The 24,783-nt window shown below is 40.7% G+C and overlaps 2 protein-coding genes across 2 annotated transcripts in view; both read left to right on the forward strand.

Moving 5' to 3' along the window:
• LOC130917315 (probable asparagine--tRNA ligase, mitochondrial) overlaps positions 1 to 401 on the forward strand; it is a 28,296-nt gene extending 27,895 nt beyond the window's left edge. The window contains exon 14 of the mRNA XM_057838583.1: positions 254 to 401. Within this exon, the coding sequence (XP_057694566.1) occupies positions 254 to 344 (91 nt within the window). The 3' untranslated portion in view covers positions 345 to 401. The remainder of the gene's footprint in view (positions 1 to 253) is intronic.
• An 87-nt stretch (positions 402 to 488) lies between these two features.
• Positions 489 to 24,783, forward strand: part of LOC130917314 (GRB2-associated-binding protein 2-like) — a 141,514-nt gene continuing 117,219 nt past the window's right edge. The window contains exon 1 of the mRNA XM_057838581.1: positions 489 to 630. Within this exon, the coding sequence (XP_057694564.1) occupies positions 559 to 630 (72 nt within the window). The 5' untranslated portion in view covers positions 489 to 558. The remainder of the gene's footprint in view (positions 631 to 24,783) is intronic.

Genomic DNA, 24,783 nt, shown 5'->3' on the forward strand with positions numbered 1-24,783 from the left:
GTGTTTTCCTTTTAATGATGATGATTCTGTAAATCCAAGGGGATTCACAGCGATAGAATGCTTGTAATTACTTAATTACGCCACAAGATGGTGCCGTTTCCGCGTCCAACTACGGGACATTGGTTCTTTGACGCCTCTCCATTTACAACACGTATTTGTCGCGTTTGCGGAAGTGTTGTATTTATTATTAGCGCAAGTTCAACATGTAAATCTCAATTGAAGTCTAAATACCGATTTTTAATTGTTGTTGTAGCTACCCGCTGCTCCACGGGCGCTCATCCCTATCGCGAGCCGGCCGTGGGCGTGGTGTCGAGTTGGGAAAACAAGCCGCAGACGCCCCGTGACGCTGCCCCGCATCATTCGAGTTTCTCCGCGGAGGAGCAGCTCAGGCTCGCCCGATAACGTCTCTCCACCGGCACCGCCAGACACTTCCCCCTATCTTGGTCGTCTTGTTTGGCCTCGTTCAGTCTCGGCTCGGATGGGGGAGAACCGCACGCTCGGGGACGTCCTGTGCGTGTAGACGCCTGTTGGGCACCGAGAGACGGACTTGCCGGCGAGATGAGCGGCGGAGAGATCATCCTCCAGGGTTGGCTGAGGAAGTCGCCGCCGGAGAGGAAACTGCGGAGATACGTGAGTGGATATTACTAGTTTAGACAATCAGCCGTCACTTAATTAGGTACACTGACTTGCACTAAGAAATGTTTGACACGACCACGAGTATTGAATTTAACACCAATGTTGGAGGAGTGTAGATTTTTAACCTATTATTAAAAAAAATAACAAACATTAATTTAATCTAGTAAAGGGTTGGTTGATGCTGCATGCGATGCAACAGTGATTTCCAACCAGTGTCATGGCATCAGGTGCACTATGGGAAATTACAACACTTAATTGAATGTATCTTTGTCTATCTATGCCAGTGACGTGTCGTGACAAACAATGAAATGCATTTCCATTGCCTAAGGATGGGAACTTTGATGAGTCCATTTCAGTACAGACAGTGCTGTTTATTTCCACAACAATGACACATTTACTTTACTAGTATTCCTACCTCCTTTTTTGCCCCCTACTGTTTCCAGAATATTAGAAACAGCACTCAGCTGCTGCTGCTGCTGCTGCTGCTGCTGCTGCTAATACTACTAGTAAATTCCTGCCGCTGGGAATGAACGACTATTGAACTGTCTGTTGATTCTGAAAAAATGCAGAAACTAATCAATTTCTCTTAATTCAGTGCTTCTCAATTATTATCTGTTAGCGCCCCCCCCCCCCCCAGGAAGACTTAAATGCCCCCCCCCACAACTCTCTGCTGCCTCTGTAATTTCTATCATTTGCCTATTAATTATTAATATAAGTATACCTCTGCATAATATTGTGTACTTTTTAATATTAAAGAAAAAATATATAGCTCAACTTACAATAAAGTATAGAAAAGACAAAGTGCATCGACTTTGCCTGAATTAAAAAAACAAAAAAATCACATCCAATCTGTAAAAATACATTCAAGGTACATTTTTTGACCATCTAATAGTGAAAAATAAATTTAAATAAAATCAATCAATAAATATTAATAAATTCAAATAATTTAACCATAAAAACAAAAAGTAAACAAAAACAACAGTGTCATTGGACAGTGGGACAGTTTTTATTTTGCACTGAGCAACTTGGTATGCCACCTTATATGATGCTAAGAGTGCTCGCTGGTTTACTGATGTAACACTGCGAAACAAAGCGGGATGATTGTTGGCAATATTCGGCACGTCTTGGCTGAAAAAAATCAAGTGGCTTATCAATGTCAGTGGGATCTAATGTTTATAAGTGACATCTTATTTGATGTGGCTTCCTGCTGTCCGTTGCGAACATTTTTAGACACAGACTGGTCTTTTCTCGTCTCCCACTGTATTAAAAGTCAAAGCCAAATGCTACATAGGCTTAGTCATATTTCCTCGTCTTAGCTCGTCATATCTCCAGTGCTCTTTGCTGTGTGGTCTTGTTTTGTTCAAAAATACTGCGCATACTTTGAAAATGATACATTATTCTAGTATGGCAAAAAAGTATGTTCCCCGAGGTCACATGCGCCACCCCTGGCATTGCTCTGTGCCCCCCTACGGGGGCCCGCCCCACTATTTGAGAAGTACTGACTTAATTAGTCCCAAAATTACTTCAACAGGCGGAACCAGAGCCTGAGTGGGACTAATTTTCAGCCCGTGAATTTAACGCCTCAGGTCGGCCATCTTTGTATTATTTAAAATAGGGATGTCCCAATCGCATGTTTTCGCACCGAGTCACGTGATTTTGAGAATCTGCCGATAAAGAGTCCCGATCCGATACCGAAAAAAAAATATTTGTAAAGTTCCAAATATGTTACAGTACTGTATTTCCTCTTCCACTTTTTCTTGGATTCTTGCAGAGGATTAAAAGAAGAGGAGTTCCAAAAAATCGATTATTACATGCATCGCGATTTGACACGTGACGATTTGATTACGATTCATAAAGGTTCAAAAACAATGTTTTTCCCCTTATAATTTTATGGAAGCCGCTAGTAGCAGAACGAAATTCGAGACACATCTGCCGCTGGGCACCGTTAACAGGCGCGCGCACGTTATGATTAGAGGTGTGCAAAATTTCCGATCCTTAGATTATTCGCGATTCGGCCGTGGAAGATTCGAGAACGATTCACAAACATCCAAATTCCGATTATTGAAATATGCCAAGTAAAGCGGATGTACAACACACAGCGCGCCGCGCGGTCAATGAGCAACGGAGCGAGAGTAGCTAAACATCATGCTTCTCATTACCCGGCCCCTCGGGTAATGCCAATGCTCAACTCACGGCTCTAGCTCAACTCATGCCACGAGATAAAAAAAACACAACAACATACCTGACCGCTGCTAAAAAGCTGCTACAAAAGTACGTCATCCACATAATGTTACGGTAGATATCATTTATATAGGACTAGATGCACTACGTTAGCGGTAGCGTTACCAGCACATCTACAAAAAGCTAGATGCGGACGTAGTAAACGGCCACCATCTTAAAGCAGTACACTTCCTTGCAAGGCTGTTGTAGCGAACCTTCCAAGCAAACCTAATTAACTATTTATCTAAAATACTCCTAAATCGGTAAAATATTGACTTGAATCTATCTTTAAAATAGTTTTAAAACTTTCACATGTCGAAAGTAGACAAAAGGGAAATTATGGATTAACGGGAGCAATTTTAACAACTTTAACGGTTGATTCACAACATTAAATTAATTGAATGTAGTTTAAAGCTGCTGATACAGAATGGGGACTTGAGTTTTTTTATTTACTGTTATTTTTGTATATTTGTTTACTGCTATATGTTAACTTGATACTGAAATAGTAGTTTGGTTTAGCCTTAGAGAATTTTTGAACAATTTTGGAACTAATGTACAAAACATTAAAAAAAAAAAACAAACAAACAAACAAAGGAGGGGGGTGCATCAATAATCGTTTTAGAATCGAATCGGAGCATATGAATCGTAATCGTAATCGAATCGTTAGGTGCCCAAAGATTCCCAGCTCTAGTTATGATGGATGCTGCTGGTTACTGAGAGAGACTTACTCCTTTTTAAAAGACTGGAGAATAAATTTGTGTATGAGAGCGGCAGGTACAGAAGACCCGGTGGTCGCGCTTTTGTGCGCAAGTTATTTTTTTAGAGCAAGAGGGGAAGAGAGATAGTTCGTTGCTCCTTGTTATTTAGATGTCCAGCAGTAGTTTTAAGGCATTTCAATTGAAAAATGTCCCGAGTGTGTTGCTAAGACCCGTGTTCATCTAAAAGAGGTGAGTACATGAACCCTCTTGTACTGTTTAGCCTTTATTGTTGTTGTTTTTGAGATGTTAATCGTTAGCGCCGAGCGCTAAGCTAATTAGCTGACATGTATTTCATATGCAGAACGTGCAAAAACCACGATTAAGTACAGCGGTAACACTACAAACATGCGAAATTGTACAGAATTCTGTGAAAACAAAGTACATTGGTTAAAAGAAGTCTTATTTCTAAAGACACTTTGTTTCCAGAAAATGTGGAATTCATTCCACTGGTGTGAATGTTATTGTATTGTTGAGAGAAATAAGTACTCCCTTTAAAATGGTTAATGTTTTTGCACTTTCTTGTAAAAAATATATAAATTAAAAAGCAGCTTTTCGTTGTATGGGCATGTTTCCATCGTTCCTGTTGAATCATTAGAATATTTTAAATAAATAATGGACATAAATTTGTTTGGCTACTGTATTAAGTAGTAATGTACGATGCTAATCGTGATTATCGCGAGAATCGCAATAACCGCGATCATCGTCAATACCGCGATCATCATTTAATAATTGGATCGTAGCACCCTGAATCGTAATCGAATCGAATCGAGGGGTGCCTAAGATGGCACACCCCTAATTAAAAGTGAATCATTTTTTTTCTTTTGGAAATGCCATTGTATTTTTGGATTATTTTGCTACTTTTTAGCTCTTAAAAATACAAAACATATCCCAAGTGTACGGCCCAAAACAATGCATTTCCTTGTGCACTGTTTTGTGCGCTAGCTAACATTGAATGTCCCCCAATAAAACACAAGGCTTGGTCTTGTTTCTTGTTTTAAATAAAGTAATTTGTTTAAGTTTGTGAAACTGCAACAAAGAAACATGCATGCATTCAACACAACTGCACAATACACGCCGGTATACAAATACCATGTAGACGCCTCACCTTACCTAAGCTACAAGCTATATGTATAGGTGAGCTTCCATATAGCACGACTTGTTAACAAATTTCGTTCTTATAGCTTTTCCCCTTAAACACACAGATAGATGTCAAATACTTACAGACATAAAGTTTCCAAGTCAGAAACGTAACAGAATCCCCCCTTCTTTTTTTTTTTTTTTTTTTAACAAAGCATTCTGGTCAAATCAAGTCAATTTTATGGCATTTTAAAGACGCCACGTAATTGATGATATTCATTCTAATATTCACTCACTGAAAATGGCAACCTACCTACCTGCTCTGCACGTGTGTTGTGCTCATAGTCATCACGATTGTTGTTTGCTGCTGCATCTCCCTTGTGAGGTGCTACAAGCCAAAGTTTCCACACATACTGTACGTGTTGTTGTCGTATCACACCATGCAAGTTGCATTTTATTTGCCATCTTGCCTTGCGTTGTAATCCTCTGTCGTTTGAGGCCGCGAGCTCGTTGCTTAAAAAATAATGCTATTTTTGCATATTTTTAAGCTACTTTTACGAGTGCTTTTCTCTTTTAAATTCTAATATTTTCGGCTCCACCCTTGCTGTTTTTATCCATGATCCTAGCATCGAGCAAGTAGCTAATTTGGCTCAATACAGACTCTGATTAGCGGGCGGAGCTGCATGTTTTATTTTTGGAATGTTCATGTCAGGATATGTCTAAAAAAAAAAATATATATATATATATATATATATATATATGTATAATTCTTTTTTTTTTAAAATATGACCCACAGGGAAAGCGGTAGTGGCATGTAAATAATACTCACTGTCATGAATAAATACCATACAAAAAACTTTAATAGTATTAAAATGTGTAAAACCCGGTCCGGCCGGCCCACTGGGATTCGTCCCAATCCTCCCAATTAGCCACTAGGCGGAACAATTAACGTATTCAGTGACTTTGACAGCGATAGACGTCCGAACTGGGAGGGGTTGGCAGTGATCATTTGTCAATGCGAGTCAATGAGTGCATTGACCTATTTACATTTTTGGGGTTATAATTTTGTTGTGTTGTGCAATTTTTAGCACTTACCTAACCTAACTTTACCAGTTATTATTACATTATTGATGTATTTATTATTAAATATTGTATTTTTGTAATATTACTACTTTTTTAAATAAATATGTTTATAAATTAATGTTGATTAAAACAAATTATCTTTTTCTTCTTTGTACTGTATTTAAATTAGCGCACTATTAAAGGCCAACCCTTTTATAAAGCAAGTGACTCTTTAATGCGGCTCTTTAGCACTACCCTAGTGGCTCCCTGGAACTTTTTGAAAAATGTTTGAGAATGGAAAAAGATGGGCGAGGGAAATATATATATATATTTTTAATATGATTTGTGTAGGTGGATAAAAATGACTCATTCTTCCAATTCATCTATATTGTAATGAAGTACAACAGAGTAGTCATGTGGTGCGTCACTCTCTATAGGATGCACTGCAGGGAAAATAAACATTTAACCATGATGGTACATTATGTACAGTGGGGCAAATAACTATTTAGTCAACCACTAACTGTGCAAGTTCTCCCACTTGAAAATATTAGAGAGGCCTGTAAATGTCAACATGAGTAAACCTCAACCATGAAAGACAGAATATGGAAAAAAATAACAGAAAATCACATTGTTTGATTTTTAAAGAATTTATTTTCAAATCATGGTGGAAAATAAGTATTTGATCAATACCAGAAGTTTATCTCAATAATTTGTTATGTACCCTTTGTTGGCAATAACCGGGGCCAAACGTTTTCTGTAACTCTTCACAAGCTTTTCACACACTGTTGCTGGTATTTTGGCCCATTCCTCCATGCAGATCTCCTCTAGAGCAGTGATGTTTTGGGGCTGTCGTTGGGCAACATGGACTTTCAACTCCCTCCACAGATTTTCTATGGGGTTGAGATCTGGAGACTCGCTAGGTCACTCCAGGACCTTGAAATGCTTCTTACGAAGCCACTCCTTTGTTGCCCTGGCTGTGTGTTTGGGATCATTGTCATGCTGAAAGACCCAGCCACGTCTCATCTTCAATGCCCTTGCTGATGGAAGGAGATTTTCACTCAAAATCTCCCAATACATAGCCCCATCCATTCTTTCCTTTACACAGATCAATCGTCCTGGTCCCTTTGCAGAAAAACAGCCCCAAAGCATGATGTTTCCACCCCCATGCTTCACAGTGGGTATGGTGTTCTTCGGATGCAATTCAGTATTCTTTCGCCGCCAAACACGAGAACCTGTGTTTCTACCAAAAAGTTGTATTTTGGGTTTATCTGACCATAACACATTCTCCCAGTCCTCTTCTGGATCATCCAAATGCTCTCTAGCTAACCGCAGACGGGCCTGGATGTGTAGTGGCTTCAGCAGGGGGACACGTCTTGCAGTGGAGGATTTGAGTCCCTGGCGGCGCATTGTGTTACTGATAGTTGCCTTTGTTACTGTGGTCCCAGCTCTCTGTCGGTCATTCATTAGGTGTGGTTCTGGGATTTTTGCTCACCGTTTTTGTTATCATTTTGATGCCACGGGGTGGGATCTTGCATGGAGCCCCAGTTTGAGGGAGATTATCACATGTCAAATCCGATGTAATCAGAATTTTGAAATTTCCCATAGTTGCATGTATGTGTATGAATGAGTGTATGTGTGTGTTGTTTGACTGGGCCCCTACTAAAAGCTTTAAATAGCTTATTCGGAGTGTCCCTTTCATACATCTTGTCAGATGAATTGCTTGTATATATGACCATGTTCATGTGTGTACCATGATACGATGTGTGACTAAACTAAACTAAACTAAACTAAACTAAACTAAACTAAACTAAACTAAACTAAACTAAACTAAACTAAACTAAACTAAACTAAACTAAACTAAACTAAACTAAACTAAACTAAACTAAACTAAACTGTTCTTCGTGGGAGTTTTCCCCAAATAATACTAAATAATTAAAGCACTATGGCATGCTACAGTGACAACAGTGACGCTGACGTGGACCTTACAACAATGTTAGAGTTCGTCAGGGAACGCGTGTTTGCGGACTGCTGAGCTCCCGAGTGAAAAGTGGTCAAGGTGGAAATATTATTTTTTGTGAATAAATGTGCATAAGTGGAAGCTTAATCCCTTTTTGGTACTTTTATACACATATCCTAGCTACCACGCGTTACAATGTACAAGACATGGGTTACACAAGGTGTGCTCTTTGGCCTGTACTGTATGTAAAGCACACGACAGCGATGGATGCTAACAATCTACATAATTATATTGGGATAAGTTTGAAAACGCAATATGCTTACCTTGAATATCTGCTAATAAAACCGGAGTTCCCGACAGCATACACTCTCGCTCCCAACCGGAGTTCCCAACAGCACTCTCTCGCATCAACAGTTTTGCCCAACTTTTGTCTTATCAGGTATTTGCTGCACGCATTTTTCCCTGAAGCTCGTCTTGTGAACGACCGACAGTGCTGTCCTGCTCTTCACTTTTCAGATCTGGTTCAAATAGGAAGGGTAGAACAGACGACATGTTGGGAAAGCTAACGAGTGACACGCTGGAATCTCGGCAACGGGACTGGTGACGTCACGCACTGCGACGTAACAAGAATGGCGACCTATCACTTAAAATAATTTTATAAACTTTATTAAAACAAAACATTAAGAGGGGTTTTAATATCAAGTTATTATAACTCATACTAACATTTATCTTTTAAGAATTACTTGTCTTAAAAATAGAGGATCCCTTTAAGGGGGCCTCGCAGAGCTACGGACATTACAATACACAATGAATAGGTTGCCGCTGAACCCTTCACACTAGGCTGCCGCTAGTTTTAAACAGCCTTAAATTTTTTAAAACTTTTTTTAAACATCTCTTTTGCACGGCGTGGCGGCTTTTATTTTGGTGTGGCGGTGCGCCACAATAAATAATATGTAGGGGAAACCCTGAAAATGATATCATAATGTGTTAATAATTTCACACATAAGTCGCTCCTGAGTATAAGTCGCACCCCCCAGCCAAACTATGAAAAAACGGGGACTTATAGTAAAAAAAATATGGTATATTAATTATTTTTATCCGTGTTATGAATAAATAAAAATTATACATTAATAAATTTTTAATTTAAAAAAAAAAAAAAAAAAGGGAAAAAAATCACTCTGTGTATGGTCCCCAATAACTCAAAAGTTGTGGTTTTAAAATCATACTTTTTCACTTATTGCCTGCTATTAGGCTCGAGCGTTTACGTCACAGCAGCATGGGATCATGCGAGATTTGCGACAACGCAGCCATTTTGGAAGCACGTCTGCATCACGGGACATTTAAACTTAACGGCAAATACAATTCAACTACGAGTGCCAGAGATGGAAAAAAGTAAAGAAAACTTGCCAGTTCGATACAGAGACAAACTTGTTACCACGGCGAAGGAGAGATAAGTGAGCAATTTTAAGAAAGTGAACAATGTTGACCCTTACGAGCAAGCCGAACACAAATGGAATAAAGTTGTCGACAAGCTTCCGCCACTACGCGAAATGGACATCATGCTGTATTTAGTGTTTGGTGTAAGTTACTACACCCATCAGCAATTCTGAAACTACAAATCGCTACAAAGCTACGAACAGTTTTGCTGCGGATGGGTGCAGGACCTGCACATTATGACCATAGCAAACCGCAACACCATCTTTCTAGCAAAGGTAGGCAATGTGTGTTTACATTAGTCTGTGACCACGGATGTACAAATTTTTTGTTGCAGAAAATGTAGCCTGTGTACAAATTCTTTGCCACTCTCTCACGTCAACATATTACAGCTTTTTCATTTAGCAATGACAGGAATTATGTCTTATGGAGACATTGCACATGTATGCATGCTAGTTGTTTAGCTGTAGCTATAGCTAACAACAGGCCGACTTAGGGCATAAAGTTACCGAAATTTGCGTAAACAAACGAAATTAACTTACCGGAGTGGAAGTGCATAGAGCAAACTCTGTGTGTAACTGGAGAATCACACGTTATCCCCTTCCTTCTGATCGAGGCCACCCATGCCATTCTTCGACGTTTGGTAAGTTCAGATATGAGCTTTCCCTCGCCTTTTCTCCATGTAGGGATCCGGAAGAAACTCAATGGGGTTCCGTCGAGCTGTACATTCTCCTTTCTATTCGATCGGTTGTTGCAATTCTTTACCGCACAATAATTTCCAACCATTTTTAAAGAGCGACCTGTGTTGAAATGCCTCACTGTTTATGTTTCCCGGGGTTCTGACACCGAACTTCCCGCTTCCAAAATGGCGATAGCGGCGGAAACCTCGCGAGTGCCACGTCATACACTCGAGCCTAATTGACAACAACAGACGTCCAATTCATTTAAACTGGGAGGACTTGGCAGTAAGTGCTCATTTTTCTGTGCTGGCAGCCCAGGACATCTAGCACCGCCAATGAGAGCCAATGAGTAAAATACCTGCCCCATAAAGAGTTAAAAGTTAATTTTTTAAATTTAACCCCAGCTTGTTTTTCAAGTAGTAGCAGGTGCATCCCCCTAAAACATCTGGCCCACTTTACATCCCCCCGCAGGAATACGGAGATGCACAACCAGTCGTTTTCAGTGCTATAAACATGCAAATTTCTCATAGACGACCACCCACATTGGAGTGAGAGGTTAAGAGTGGGGGTCGGCCATATGACAATGTGTACACGCCTGCAGCTGTCTCCGTTCTCCACTAAATGCCTCTCGCGCTCACGTCGGCATTATCTGATCACGATGAGGTCACGTCTGATGTGAGTCGTTTCCATCTTAGCCATGTCACAACAACGGTGGCTCCTTGAGTGGCCCGATAAAGCTCCCGATAAGCCGCCTCCCTGGGGTAAGGAGGGCTTCATCGGGCACGAGTCGACCGCTGCTGACATAATAGGATTTATGGAGGCCGATAGTAGCATGAGACAATCTATAAATACAGCTGGTATTTGTTTATATGTGGTGTTTTGCTGCTATCAAACTGCCAGTGAGCTAACTTTTCTAGGAGATCATACCCATGCCTGAGTGAAAAGCATCCCAAAGTGTTTCTGAATCTTCTTCAGCCATTTTTTTCACGTATATATGCCTGATGTTTATACAGAGACCATCATGGTCAACGTGACGCAGCTGCCACAGTGACTTTACATCGGAAGAAGCCGGCTTAGCTGCACTGTATAAACAAGAGCAGGGCGCAAGATAACACAATCATGGGTCACTCCCACCCGTATCCAATAAGCTAGCAGAGGTAGGAAACGTGGGTACTTCTGCCACCTCTGCAGAGCGGACAAGCATCATCGGTGTCATGGGACATCCACAATCAGCAGACGTGTGGACATAATCATCATTCATTTGGAATTCCTTCTCTGTAAAGTCAAGAGCGTGAACAATGGAGACTATTTTACCCTTCACCATTGCCGTCAGCTGACCAAGGTGACAGTGGGGTCGCAGTGTTGTTTTCTTGGTCTAAGGGAGTCCTTTTATGTGATACTATTCTAACCACATTTGGAATGCGGAAAAGTGGGTTTCAAAGTGATATTTTTGGAAAAACGATGCCAATCGCGCTCATTTTTTAGCAAGAAAAACATTCGTCAAAAATCAATCCGGTCCTCGTGAGTCTTTCTCGTGTGCAGTAATAAGTAGGTATGGGAATTGATACGATTTTTCCTAAGGGTGGAACGGTACACGTATTTGTATTGAACCGTTTCGGTACGGGGTGCTCGGTTCGGAACGGAGGTGTACCTAACGAGTTTCTGACGTAATGTAACCTTTACTTTTCGAGGCTGTGAGTCGATCGGGTTACAGTTTCTTTTTGTAGATTATATTTACTCTGTCTTCTCTACTATAACGAGGACCAACACGGTAGGACAGTATATAACCCAGAAACGTCAACGGCGCGACAACGTGGCCGCCGCAAAAACGCAGTGAAAAGCGGGCGTTAAAGTCAGTCAGCCGATGCACATCAGTCGCAGTGCGGCCGCGTGTTAGACGCGTCCCAGAAGCGGCTCAACGCGACGCACGCGAAAAGAACGGCAGAGTTTATTATTTGACGCGGCCCTCCTGCGTCAATACTACTAGCTAGGATCGGGCAGACCGGAAGTCACTTGTATAAAAATACGGCGGATCCGGTCTATTTTCAAACTAATGTGCAATCGTAACCCACTTTTTGAGTCCATCAGATATCTTGAGTGGTAGATCGGGGCACAGTTGACTCGTCTTTGTTGATTTACTGCTGTCTTCTCTGCTATAATAATAACCAACACGGCCCCGTGTTCAATACAAAACCCTCCTATCACAACAAAACAGGTAGGAACTAATATTCCCTTAGGAACTAAAGTTATACAACATAAAATATACAAAATAAATGAATACTACATCACATTTGTAAAATATAAACACATAATAAAATAAATAAATAGCCCATTTGAATAAAATAAATTGAAATAAGCTAAAACACCTGTAATTAAATAATAAAAATAATGCACAGATCCTGCTTACACAATTAAATTTATTAATTTCTGTGTGGCGCTTTAACTTGAGAAAATCCACCAATAAAGCTTTTGAAAACTGTTCATAAGAAAAAAAAATGATGCATTGAGGCATTTCATTTGTAAAATACATGTTAAAATCTTTGTCATCGGGATTGCTTTTCTCTTCAGCACAGGACTTCTTTTTTCTACTTTCTTTCAGAATGAAAACTGACCAATACGCGGGGTCTAAAAGGCAAATTGTTGTTGGATTATCTTTACATACCCGCTACTTTTTGAGCAGAATTTTAGCTTTGTTCCGATTGTTGAAAGCACAAAGGTGTGTAATAAACAACTAGCACATTTATATTTTGCATTTTGTTTTCTTAATGTACCAAAAATGAACCGAACCGTGACCTCAAAACCGAGGTACGTACGGAACCGAGATTTTTGTGTACCGTTACACCCCTACTAGTAAGTGTCAATATCACCCTTTTTTCCAATTACAATGAGAAGCATGATCAACATTGCCTGTTTTCATACACCATTTTTCAAATCATTGGCTGTCATTGACGGCGATAGTCAAAATGGACTGGACGTTTATTGCCGTCAGTGGCGCGGAAACCTAATTAGATATCCTGCATGACTATAGTTAGCGCTTCAAAGTAGCAAATAATAACTGCAAACCCTTCCAGTCAAAATCGATTGGACGTCTATCACTGTCAATGGCGCTGAAACATGATTCTCAATGATGCATAACTATAAGTAGTGTACAAAGTAGTCACAACTTCATTTACTGAGTGAGGTTTCTTGGCCTTTTTTCAGTGTTTTTTTCCATCACAGAAAATAAACAGTTTATCTTGCAGTGGCGATTGTTGTGGAGATATTTTTTATTGTTTTTCATGGAAAGAAATGATAGTAATGGTTGACAAGTAGTTGATTTGTCACTGTTGTTTAAAAGTATTTTTGGGCCACTATTGTGTTGTCTTATTGTCCCGATTTTTTTTTCTTTCATCGAGCTATTCCACCCAGCCAAAAAAACATCCTTCTTGATCTGGACAGGTTTGGAGGGTATTAGTCAGGTGCTATTTGTTTAAATCAGAGTTGTTTTTGGCAGCCCTTTTAGTTTTCGTCTTAGTCTTTTGGACGATAATACTTATTAGCAGTGTTGTTAATAACGGCATTAGAAAATAACGGTGCTACTAACTGGGTTATTTTTTTCAGTAGTGACTCATGAGTAATCTAATTACTTTTCCCAACTTTACAAAGCCGTTACCTAGGGGTGTGACAAAATATCGAAATGGTGATATAGCGTGATTTTTGTATCACAAAAGGTTATCGATATGCTCCTGCCAAGAATCGAGATATCGTTTTAAAAAGGTGTCAATGTCTAAAAAAATAAAAAGGAACCAACAACTTGCTACCAAAATCTTCCACCATAATAGTGTCTCAGTTAACTCTAAGGCTGCATTGACGGTGCACGATGCCGAATCCATTTAGACTGGGAACCAGTGTTGTTAATAACGGCGTTATTTTGTTCAGTAGTGACAAATCTAATTAATTACTTTTCTCATCTTGGCAACGCTGTTACCGTTACTGAGGCGGGAAAGGCGTGCGTTACTATGTTGGTTGACTGACGCGAGAAAATTCTGGAAATGGACAGACTCACGTGGACGAGAGAGCAGAGTAGGAGTGGGGAGGAGGCAAGGGAGTGTGACGCCGTTGCAAACGTGATGCTAATATGCTAGGTGGCTCCAATAATACCTGACTGTAGCTGATAGCCTACAAATTACGCCCACATGATGCTTTGGTAGATATCACATATATACAGAACTAGATGCAAATGAAAGACACGGAGGCATTAGCAACATATATAATACAGAACTAGATGCGCTAGTAAACAGCCGCCATCTTAAAGCAGCAGACTTCTCATGAAGGCTCTGTTGTAGAGAACCTTCCTAGCGAGCCTAAGTCACTTTTTATCTAAAATGTGTCATGCCACGTCACTTCCTGTTTTATTTTGAATGCTTCTGGGAGGGTGGCAGCGAAATAACATTTGTTCATTCGCTGCCATCCCTCCCACTTCAAACGTCTATGGCCGTCAGTAGCAGCCAATGCCAGGCAATGATGCAATTTTGTTGCCTGGCACGGCCAGACTGTTCTCCCTGTGTTTTTCAAACACTGAGAGTATAGTCTGGGACCCAGCCCATTAACGGCCTCTCGAGCAAGTACAAAATCAATCGACAAATCAGATTCGTTTATTTGCGTGACGTGTTCTTAAAGACCAACGTCACTCTTCCGCGTCGGAAGTCTTCTCCACAACAACACAGATGGCGAACAGGAGAGCCGAGAATATGTTCCAATCCACAGTAAAATCAGTTTTAAATGACCAAAAACACATCGACACAAGTCATTGACAACAGTCTGTCTCGCGCTAGCCATGTTGAATAAACTCCGCTCTCCTCGTATGTTTACTTCCGCGCGCAAGTCCCTCGTCCCGCCCGTCGCTGATTGGTTCACGCCGCTGTGTGTTTGCTGTGGCTTGCTCTGCCCTGGAAATTTTATCCACTTAATGGTGGCCAGACTCAATAGCTGGAACAGCGGTGAGTCTGGAGTACCAGGTTAGCAATTTTGGGCCATTTAAGGTCATTTACCTGTTGATTTTCAGTTACTTCCTGTTGATTTTGGGGTATTTTATGGGTCACTTCCTGTTCATTTTGTGTTACAGACCTGGGAATCACCCAAATGAATAGGCAGTGTCTCAAACTCAACAGGAAATGACCTGGAAATGCCCTAAAATGAACAGCAAGTGACCTATAAATGCCCTGAAAATCGGACAGAATGACTGTGTTAGTCAAAGCATCCTTAGAGTTAACTGAGACACTATTGTGGTGGAAGATTTTGGTAGCAACTTGTTGGTACCTTTTTTTTTTTTTCAGGACATTGACACCTTTTTAAAATAATATCTCAATTCTTGCAGGAGCATATCGATAACCTCTTGGGATACAAAGTATCACGATACATCACCATTTCGATATTTTGTCACATCTCTACCCTTGATCGCTTCCCTTCATTGTTTTCTGCTTTGAGGTACACCCTCGTTTCCGCAGTTGCAGAACCTAACATCGATGGATTCTTTTTCTCGGCTCTACGATCCTGTAGCAATTTAATTTCGTTATGATTTCAGTTTAATTTTGTCATTTACAGTTTGCCATGTTGATAGTTATGATGTTTGTTTACCGCTTACTGCGAAGAAATAGGAATTGACGATCGGCACGCCATGATATTTAGGGTTTAGGTTTAGCCATCGTGCTGTGACCCGGGAATCAAACGTGTACTTTCACGCATGTCTCATCCCCGGAAAGTCCCGGACGCGACCTGTTAAATGTCCAGCGGGGCAAAGTGGTATTTGCCATGTGGCAAAATTGATTTTGCCATGTAGCATTTTTTTGCCATGTGGCAAAATGGATTTTGTCATGTGGCATTTTTTTTTGCCATACGGCATTTTTTTTTGCCATGTGGCTAAATGGATTTTGCCATGTGGCAATTTTTTATTTTTTTTGCCTTGTGGCATTTTTTTTGCAATGCAGCAAAATGGATTTTGCCATGTGGCATTTTTTTGCAATGTGGAAAAATTGCTTTTGCCATGTGGCATTTTTTTTTTGCCATGCAGAAAAAAATGGATTTTCCATGTGGCATTTTTTTCCACAATGTGTTAATCATCACACACATTGCCAATGCCCAGAAGCTTCCGACAGACACACCTTCGCCATCGACTGCCATTCAGAGAAAAGAATATGCAAATTAGCTACAGTCAGCTGAGAAATGACATTTTTGCAGAGAAGCCAGAAGATAACCACCGAAAATAGCTTAAAATGACATTCTGGGCACTTTCAATGCAAATCGTCGTTCAGACCTGGTAAAATGGCATCCAATGTCATGAAAAATTATGTAAAGAAAATTAAAGTCAAGTGCACCTTTAACTAATCAGTGCGCCAATCCAGATCAATGTATCGTTACACCCTTACTAATAGTAGAGTATCGGTTATCCCCCTATACCTGTAACTTTCGCCTGACATGAACAAACAAGTCTATTGTACAAAACGAATCTCTATTATATTTATTTTTTAGTTGTTCTTTGTGTTGCCCCGTAGTCTTATAATATGTCTAACTTGCCTCTCCCTTAAGGTTGTGTTTGTGTTTCAAATGTATTACCCATCGACGCCATTTGAGAATTTCTGGTTTTGTTGCGTGTCAGGAGGGACTCAAAAAGGTGACGGAGGAGTTAAAAACAGGTCGGGCATGCAAATCGTATGCAAAGTCGGCAGTTGGCGAGGGGGGTTGGAGGTGAAAGAGGTCGACACATTTACGCGGGAGCGAGACTTGCTGGGACGTTTCCTAATTGTTTACCAATGTGATTAGCGCTCAGCAGCGATGACTCACTAGTTCCACAGCACGCAAACATAAGATGTGTCAGGAAACTTTGCTAACACGCTATGCTAAAATATCAGCTGTGTGTTATAGTTGTCACCATCGGAGCAGCTGTTCTGAGTGACGTTACTTACTGTAGGTTTGCTCATCAAAACGTGTGTTTCCAGACAGAGTCATGAAACGGTCAGTTCACCAATCAAATGTTGGACTGGACCACTGAGTTGACTACCGTCTTGTATTGTTGAGAAATCCTTTTTTGTTCTGGCCTTCTCGGGCTGTTTTTATGGAAAAACAAATGTTAAATTTGGAATGCAATTGCTCTACAACAAAAATATGTTCAGTTCTAGATTTTCAAAATCAGTCACTGGTGGTATAAGTATCCTAAAATTTATCACCATTACTCAAAATACTACTCGTAATTTTCTGAATATAACGCACACTTTTTTTCCCCCAAATCAACTTGTAAAATCATGGTGCGCATTATACACGGGTACAGGGATGGAGACAGAAATATACAGTGTTGTTAATCTTACTTTAAAAAAGTAATTAATTACAGTTACAAATTACTGTAATTTCCCGAATATAACGCGCACTGTTTTCCCCAAAATCAACTTGTAAAATCATGGTGCGCATTATAAACGGGTACATGGATGGAGACAGAAATATATATATATATGTATTACATATATATATATATATATATATATATATATATATATATAAACCGATTTTTTTTTTATTGACACGGCCACGTTGTGTCGAAGAAACGTATACGGCAACCCGTTGCCGACCATTGCGGTACGTGACGTCACCATTTTGTTTCGGTAATACTTAACTTTAATCGGCCGAATGATTTCGTCTGTGTTCAATTTAGCTTTTTTTCACTCTTAATAAATGCCCTCTTTAGTTTCGATCAGGTGAGTTCGGTTCGCCTGAGAAGACGCTTGATATCCTGTATGTTCCAATAAAACCCTTGGAGCCAACCTCCACAAGGTAGATACTGGTTGACCACGCATCCACTCGACAATCAGCTACCAGCTCAGTGTACTTTCAAATGCAGCCTCCATTCCTCCCTCCCAAGGGACTTTGAGCTCTGCTAGGATCACTGTTTTGGCTGCGGAGGACCACAGGATGACTGGTCTCAGAGAGGTGGTGACTATCTCTGGTGGGTAATTGAGTTGCTGATCAAGGTCCACTCTTATTTTCCAGTCGCATCCAGAAATTAAGAGTGATGACATCTCACTTTGATAGGTGTTTTGAGCTCCTGCCCTTGTCCCACAAAGTGGATCAGCATCTGTGTCTTTGCAGGATAGTCTTTGGCTGCTTCCGTTTTCTGTACTTTGAGGACCTCTGCTAGCTTCCATAGGACCTTTTCGTGCTACCACCTGTAACTACCCTGAACCAGAGCTGTCTTGCAACTGGACAGGATGTGCTGCAACTTGTAAGCCTGAACGATATATCGTTTAAACATCGCCATCGCGATGTGCGCATGCAAGATAGTCCCATCGCAAGGACGTGCGATAGTTTGTTTTTTCCCCAATCCACAAACCTTTGTCCTGCTTCATTCGCTCGCACAGCCTCCCTCACCCCCTCTCCCAGCTCTCAGTCACTGCAGCACTTGTTTATTAAAGTTAACGATGGCTTTGATCTGGCCAAAGAAGCAGACTTCACACGGGCAGCAATCTGTCAATCATCGTTTAACTTGTTACAGTTTCTGCAAGGAAGCACGGGCTGGAATAAATGTGTGTGTCTGTGGGGGGTTTGGAGACGTTTGAGACATATGAAATAAACGCTAGAAGTGATCATGAGGCTTTTGTAATTTCTACATGTCACTCCAAGAGTCACAGCCATGTTAGGTAAACATAAGCATTTAATAAAGCCAAGCATTTTTCAACTACAGTACTTTATTCTTGTTTAAAAATGATTCGGTGGGACAGTTATGTTTAAAACTGATCATAATTATTACATTTGAAGTGCTTAAAAATCATTTATTAAAATATATATATATATATATAACGTTTTCTGTAACTCTTCACAAGCTTTTCATACAGTGTTGCTGGTATTTTGGCCCATTCCTCCGTGCAGATCTCCTTGAGAGCAGTGATGTTTTGAGCAGTGCAGGATTTGAGGCCCTGGCGGCGCATTTTGTTACTGATAGTAGCCTTTGTTACTGTGCTCCCAGCTCTCTGTAGGTCATTCACTAGGTCCCCCCGTGTGGTTCTGAGATTTTTGCTCCCCGTTCTTGTTATCATTTTGACGCCACGGGGTGAGGAGGGAGTTGAAAGTCCGTGTTGCCCAACGACAACCCCAAAACATCACTGCTCTAGAGGAGATCTGCATGGAGGAATGGGCCAAAATAGTGTGTGACAACAGTGTGTGAAAAGCTTGTGAAGAGTTACAGAAAACGTTTGGCCTCCGTTATTGCCAACAAAGGGTACATAACAGAGTATTGAGATGAACGTTTGGTATAGACCAAATACTTATTTTCCACCATGATTTGCAAATAAATTCTTTAAAAATCAAACAATGTGATTTTCTGTTTTTTTTTTCCACATTCTGTCTCTCATGGTTGAGGTTTACCCATGTTGACAATTACAGGCCTCTCTAATATTTTCAAGTAGGAGAAGTTGCACAATTAGTGGATGACTAAATACTTATTTGCCCCACTGTATATACATTTTTAAAAATCATACTTTGGGGAAAAAAGTGAGAAAAAACATGTCATATGTATCTCTTTTCAGTGCTAAATCTGAATAAATACATTGAGCACAAAAAAATGGGGGTGGGTATTCGCTACTTGGCGGTTTTTTACTTATCGCGGCAGGATCTGGTCCCTATTAACCGCGAAAAACGATGGAATACTGTACACTGTGGTCATGATAAGTCATCCAAAGTCTTTCCAAACAGCTATTTAAAGAGCATACGACAGGAGAAAAAAAGTCTTAAATGGCATTATCATGTGAATTAGAATCATATTTTGAGACGATTTGACTATATACAACAATTTAGCAAAGCGCAGATGAAAGGAATTTAGTCTTTTAATCTGCCGGTTAGCCACGCCTTTAGCGTCCCCAACAGGTGGATGACGTCAGCGGGAGACTGGCCTCATCGGTTTTACTATTCAGCCCATTGAGGGGGAATTATTCAGAACGAGGAAAACGCGACGAAGAGAGCCGCAAAATGTCATTGTTTCAGTCTCTCTACTCCAATATTTTTACAGGATATTCTTTTTATCCAAGTATTTTTCCCCAAGAGCTATATAAATGGCTTGAGAAGGACCAGTCAGCCCGTCGAGGGGGAACTATTCACAATGAGGAAAACGCGACGAAGAGAGCTGCAAAATGTCATTGTTTCTGTCTCTTTACTTCGATATTTTTACAAGATATTCTTTTTATCCAAGTATTTCCCTCAATTGCTAAATAAATGGCATGCTCATGACAAATAACAGTCGTGTGCTAAATGGAATATGAAATAATAAAAATGCGTTTATTCAGGACGACATGGCAAAATTACTCCGTAATGGTCAAAACTGTCGACTTCACCTTTACTGTCGCACCTCCCAAACGATATTTTATGACACTTAAATCGGACATATGTCATTTCCCTTCCCCGGCTTCGGAGAATGTAAACAAAGCAAAAGGCTTGACAGCTAGCCGACATGCTAACCGGAACCGAGTGATGTTTCAAAATCTTCGAAGCTGAAAATCACACATAACTAGCCTGGATTTATTGACATGACGACTGGGTTGTCGATTGTCTTTGCGGATCAGCAAACCGCCCGGCGGAGAGCAATTTACAGTTCGTTCCCTGGAGGAGGGTGGCTGCAGTTGTTGTGCAGCTAACGTGCTGCTAATGGGCTTGAGGAGAGCTTTTTACATGCCTATCAATGATCAAACGTAAGTAGTCCTTTATTTAAAGAAAGTTTGTAGTGTTTACTTTGTAATCGCTGTATTCGTATTTGACATAATACATAACAAGATGTTTACGCACTTCCTCGTAAGTCCAACTGTCCCACAGTAAGTATCCACGGTGAATGGGAACCTTTTGAAACTCCAAAAAGGCGCATACGCCTCTCTCTCATACAGAATGATTTTTCTGCAGCCGTTTGGCTAGCGTGATGCGAAAAATAAACGTATTAATCCGCAAAATCAGCTGAATCCTTCGTCCTCATACACAACAGTAGGCTGTATACTGAAGAGGACGTCTTCTACCGTACACGTCACAGCGCCCTCCTCCTCAATGCAAGACCGAAGCCGGAAGTCACTCATTTTCATGGCGCGGGATTCAAAAAACTAAATAAATATAGCGATCGCTTCCACACACATCCAAGCGGTCCATATCATTCAGGAGCATAAAATACCGCGTGTATTATGAAATAAACATGCTTTTTTTGTGTCACAGGCACTTTAAGTCACCTAGTAAAAATTTCTTTAAAAAAAAAAAAAAATGTCGCAATATCTTCCAATGTCCTGTCTCTCCGTCCTGGGAGTGGATCTCTCCTGACTGTGGTACTCCCCAAGGTTTCTCATTTTCTCCCAAAGACTCTGGAGTTTTTGGAGATTTTCCTTGCTGACATGGAGGGTCTAAGGATGGGGGATACCCAGGACTTGAACTTTATTTATTCATCTTTGTTGCTTCATTTGCTGTTTCTTATTGTGTATCATATTGCCTTTGCAAAGCCCTTTGAGACAACTTTGTTGTGATTCAGGGCTATACAAATAAAATTCAATTGAATTGAATTGAATATAATATCGCAATGTATCGCATACCCCCCCCAAAAATTGCAGCAATAGTTTTTTCCAATATTGTTCAGGCCTAGCTGCAAGCTTGGATTAGTTGAATTACAGAGACGGCAGTGTTCGTCTGAGGTATACCAATGACTCAGCTTGCTTGGGCTGTGTCATGAGTGGCCTGAATTAGGAAGCTGAGTGTGTAGGAGGCACCTTCCACATATCGGCCCACTTGATATTTCTACTGACCACTCCTTCTCGGGGATGGCGTGGCTCAGTGATAGAGTAGTTGTCTCCCCAACCCAGAGGTTGTGGGTTCGATTCCCTACCCTGATGAACTCGCCTAAGTATCCTTGAGCAAGATACTGAACCCCACATAAGTCCTGGTGCTGCGTCACCAGTAGGTAGATGGCGATGTAGTGTAAAGCGCTTTGAGCACCTTGAAAGGTGGAAAAGCGCTATGCAAGTATAACACCATTTACCATTCTCGGGTCTTTCTTCATCCTTGCTGTGGCTGTCTGAGTGCCATGAACTCATATTGCTCTTCCTCACTCCTGGGCACCTGTTCAATCCAGCTCTTTTATCTCCTTTCTTGTATCTTTGGAGCAAAACCTGGGAGCTGTCTCCTACCCCAAGCCTGCTCTCCTTGACTGTATCCTGCCAACAACTTCATTGTGCATGGCCTGGTCGACAGCCTTTTCTGCTCTCCACTTGCGTCCTGTTCGGACAGGTGCCTTGGTGTCTCAGCTCTAGCAAGAGCCTCGCCTTCTCCTGTCTGTAGCCTTGGTTGACAGACTTCAGTGGCACCTGCAGTACGCTTTTCCCGAACAGGATATACTGCCATTGATGGCGATAGACGTCCGATCCTTTTGAACTGGGAGGGTTGAAACACATAGATGTGCTGCACCACAGGAAAATCATTAGGCAAAACAACATTGTTCTCCTTCCCAGTGACCCCATGTTTGTGTCGTTACTTGTTGCTGGGCAGAATGGATATTAATCCTATTAAGTACAGAGACAAACTCCTGTATATTTATTTTCTTTCACTTCTCAAGAACTGACGTACTTAGTCAGTTGGTTGGTCATAATGTGCAGTTTACAGTGTAAATATGACTGTGAATCAAACTCACGTCATTCTGCATTTTGAACATGAATCATTCAAATGACAGTGTAAACAGTTCAATTCCTGTTCCCACGTCGGTATCCCCCCCTCAAAAAAAGCCCTCCAACCTGTCCGTTGCACAAACGTGTCTGTTCACACACGCCGAAGAGTTGCAACATTCCAGACTGATCGTATCGGGAAGGCGATAGCTCTCTCGCGCTCATACCGAGTGGAAAAAGAAGCAACGGAGAGAGGACGGCGTACGACTGTTGGCGGTCGTTGGGAAGTCCTTGCCCCTGAGAGGTCAGGCAGCAGCACCTCCATGTTTCCTGCTTTGACAGGCAGACATTTTGCTTGTTCCATTTTTATTGGCAGGCACAGTGGAAGAGCTTCGTGTCTTGTCAGTGTTGCGCACGTTCACGTAAAGAGGCCGCAGGGTGGTAACGTGAGTTTCAAACATGAAAAAAAGAGCACTATTACATCAAGCTTAGTAGGCCACTCCAGAAGGAATGAGTTTATCTTCATCACAAGGTTAACCAAATGACAGTCATATGATTCGGAAGCTAGAGCTACATGACGTCGAGGGTAGACCCGGTGAGAAAGCATATTTGTGTTAATGGGATACAGAACAAACGACTCAATTTTTTTTCTGCAGAGCCGCAGGCCGATTCATGAATGCCTAGACACCAATAAACCACAGACTGTAATATTTAAAGGTTTGTTGTTAATTCGTTAACCATTAGCATCCATTTGAACTGCGAGGTTGAGCAACTAATGATGAGACAGTGAGGAACACCTGGTCTGGACACTATAGGCTGAGGGATGCCGATTACCGTATTTTTCGGACTATAAGTCACTTATATACACTTAAATTCTTTATTAAAGTACAAATCATGTAAATAACAATAATTAATCACAAATAAACAATGAGGTTAAACGCTGATAGCATATACTAGTGCAAAAGAATGGAAGGTAAACAGATTCAGAACACTGACTTTGCCTTTCCAACATTATTCAAATCAATTCTTAAAAAAAAATTCTAGCATTATAGTATTACTACTATATATAATAGTAGTATAACAATTATAATAATTATTCATTGCCAATCATATTTGTCATAAAGAGTGTCATTTGAAAGCTATTTTTCGTGTAGAATCTGTATTCTGTAGTATTTACTCAACATAATATTAATTCTGAAGTACAGTGGTACCTCTACATACGAAGTTAATCCGTTCCAGGAGCTTGTTTGTAAGTCGAAATGGTCGTATGTCGAGCAGGATTTTCCCATAGGAATACATTATAATTCCATTAATTCGTTCCACAGCCCAAAAACCTGCACTAAATCCTTAAAAAATACTGCTGGTACTATTACAAATGGCAATTACATATAGCAAAACAAATAAATAATAAATAAAAATCGGATTAATAATATAATAATAATAATAATTCCTGTAATAGTGTAACGAAACGGGTTCTAATAAGGCGGACGTTTTTTTCTGTACCTGAAGGCACCGCGGCGCTGACGTGACAAAGAGGGAGGGGAGCGGGTGAAAGTTTACTTTCGCTTTCAATGCTTTCTTGAGAACATCGTCAATTGCGGCAGACAGCAGGCGTTTTGTGTTGAATAAGTTGTGAAAGAAATGATGAAAACGTGGCGAAGCTGGCGATTTCCCTGGAGATGTTACCACAATAAGAATTGTCAGCTTAACTTATAAAGACTGGCGAACGATGGTCGGAGGAGGACCGTGGAGATGTATTGTTGAGCCATTTCACGGATGCCCACCCTACGCTCATATTTTTCTGTCATTTGCATCTTCATTTAGAAGGTAAGCGTCAACTTTTTCCTTGTTTCACCACCTGTACCAACCTTTTCTGAAACCTGTGTTGATTTGTCACACAAGAAAATCCGCCGTGCATTCGTCTGCGGTGCTGCCATTGTCGTCGTATTTCGAGCATGTCGTCGGATGTAGAAACAAATGGCGAGTCAAATTTTACGTCGGATGTCGAAAAGTTCGTGTGTCGAAGCGATCGTATGTAGAGGTACCACTGTATGTGGGATTAACTCCAGAAATCGTTATTTATATGACGAACATGACGCGCTTTTATTTTGAAATGTTCACCGTAGGTACGTTCGCTAAACCGCTAACCGAAAGCTTTACACTCCGTAAAAAAAAAAATCGTCATTGCTTGTGCTTGTGGTGTCACTAATAGATTTATTTTTTTTTCGTTAGCAAATGCTGTTAACCAGCTGTTGAGTGTTATTATTGTATGACTGATTGGAACTGTACTGCATTGTTTCGCCACAGTGTGTGCTGTTGTG

This window comes from Corythoichthys intestinalis, chromosome 6 (genome assembly GCF_030265065.1).
Source record: "Corythoichthys intestinalis isolate RoL2023-P3 chromosome 6, ASM3026506v1, whole genome shotgun sequence".
Lineage (NCBI taxonomy): Eukaryota > Metazoa > Chordata > Actinopteri > Syngnathiformes > Syngnathidae > Corythoichthys > Corythoichthys intestinalis.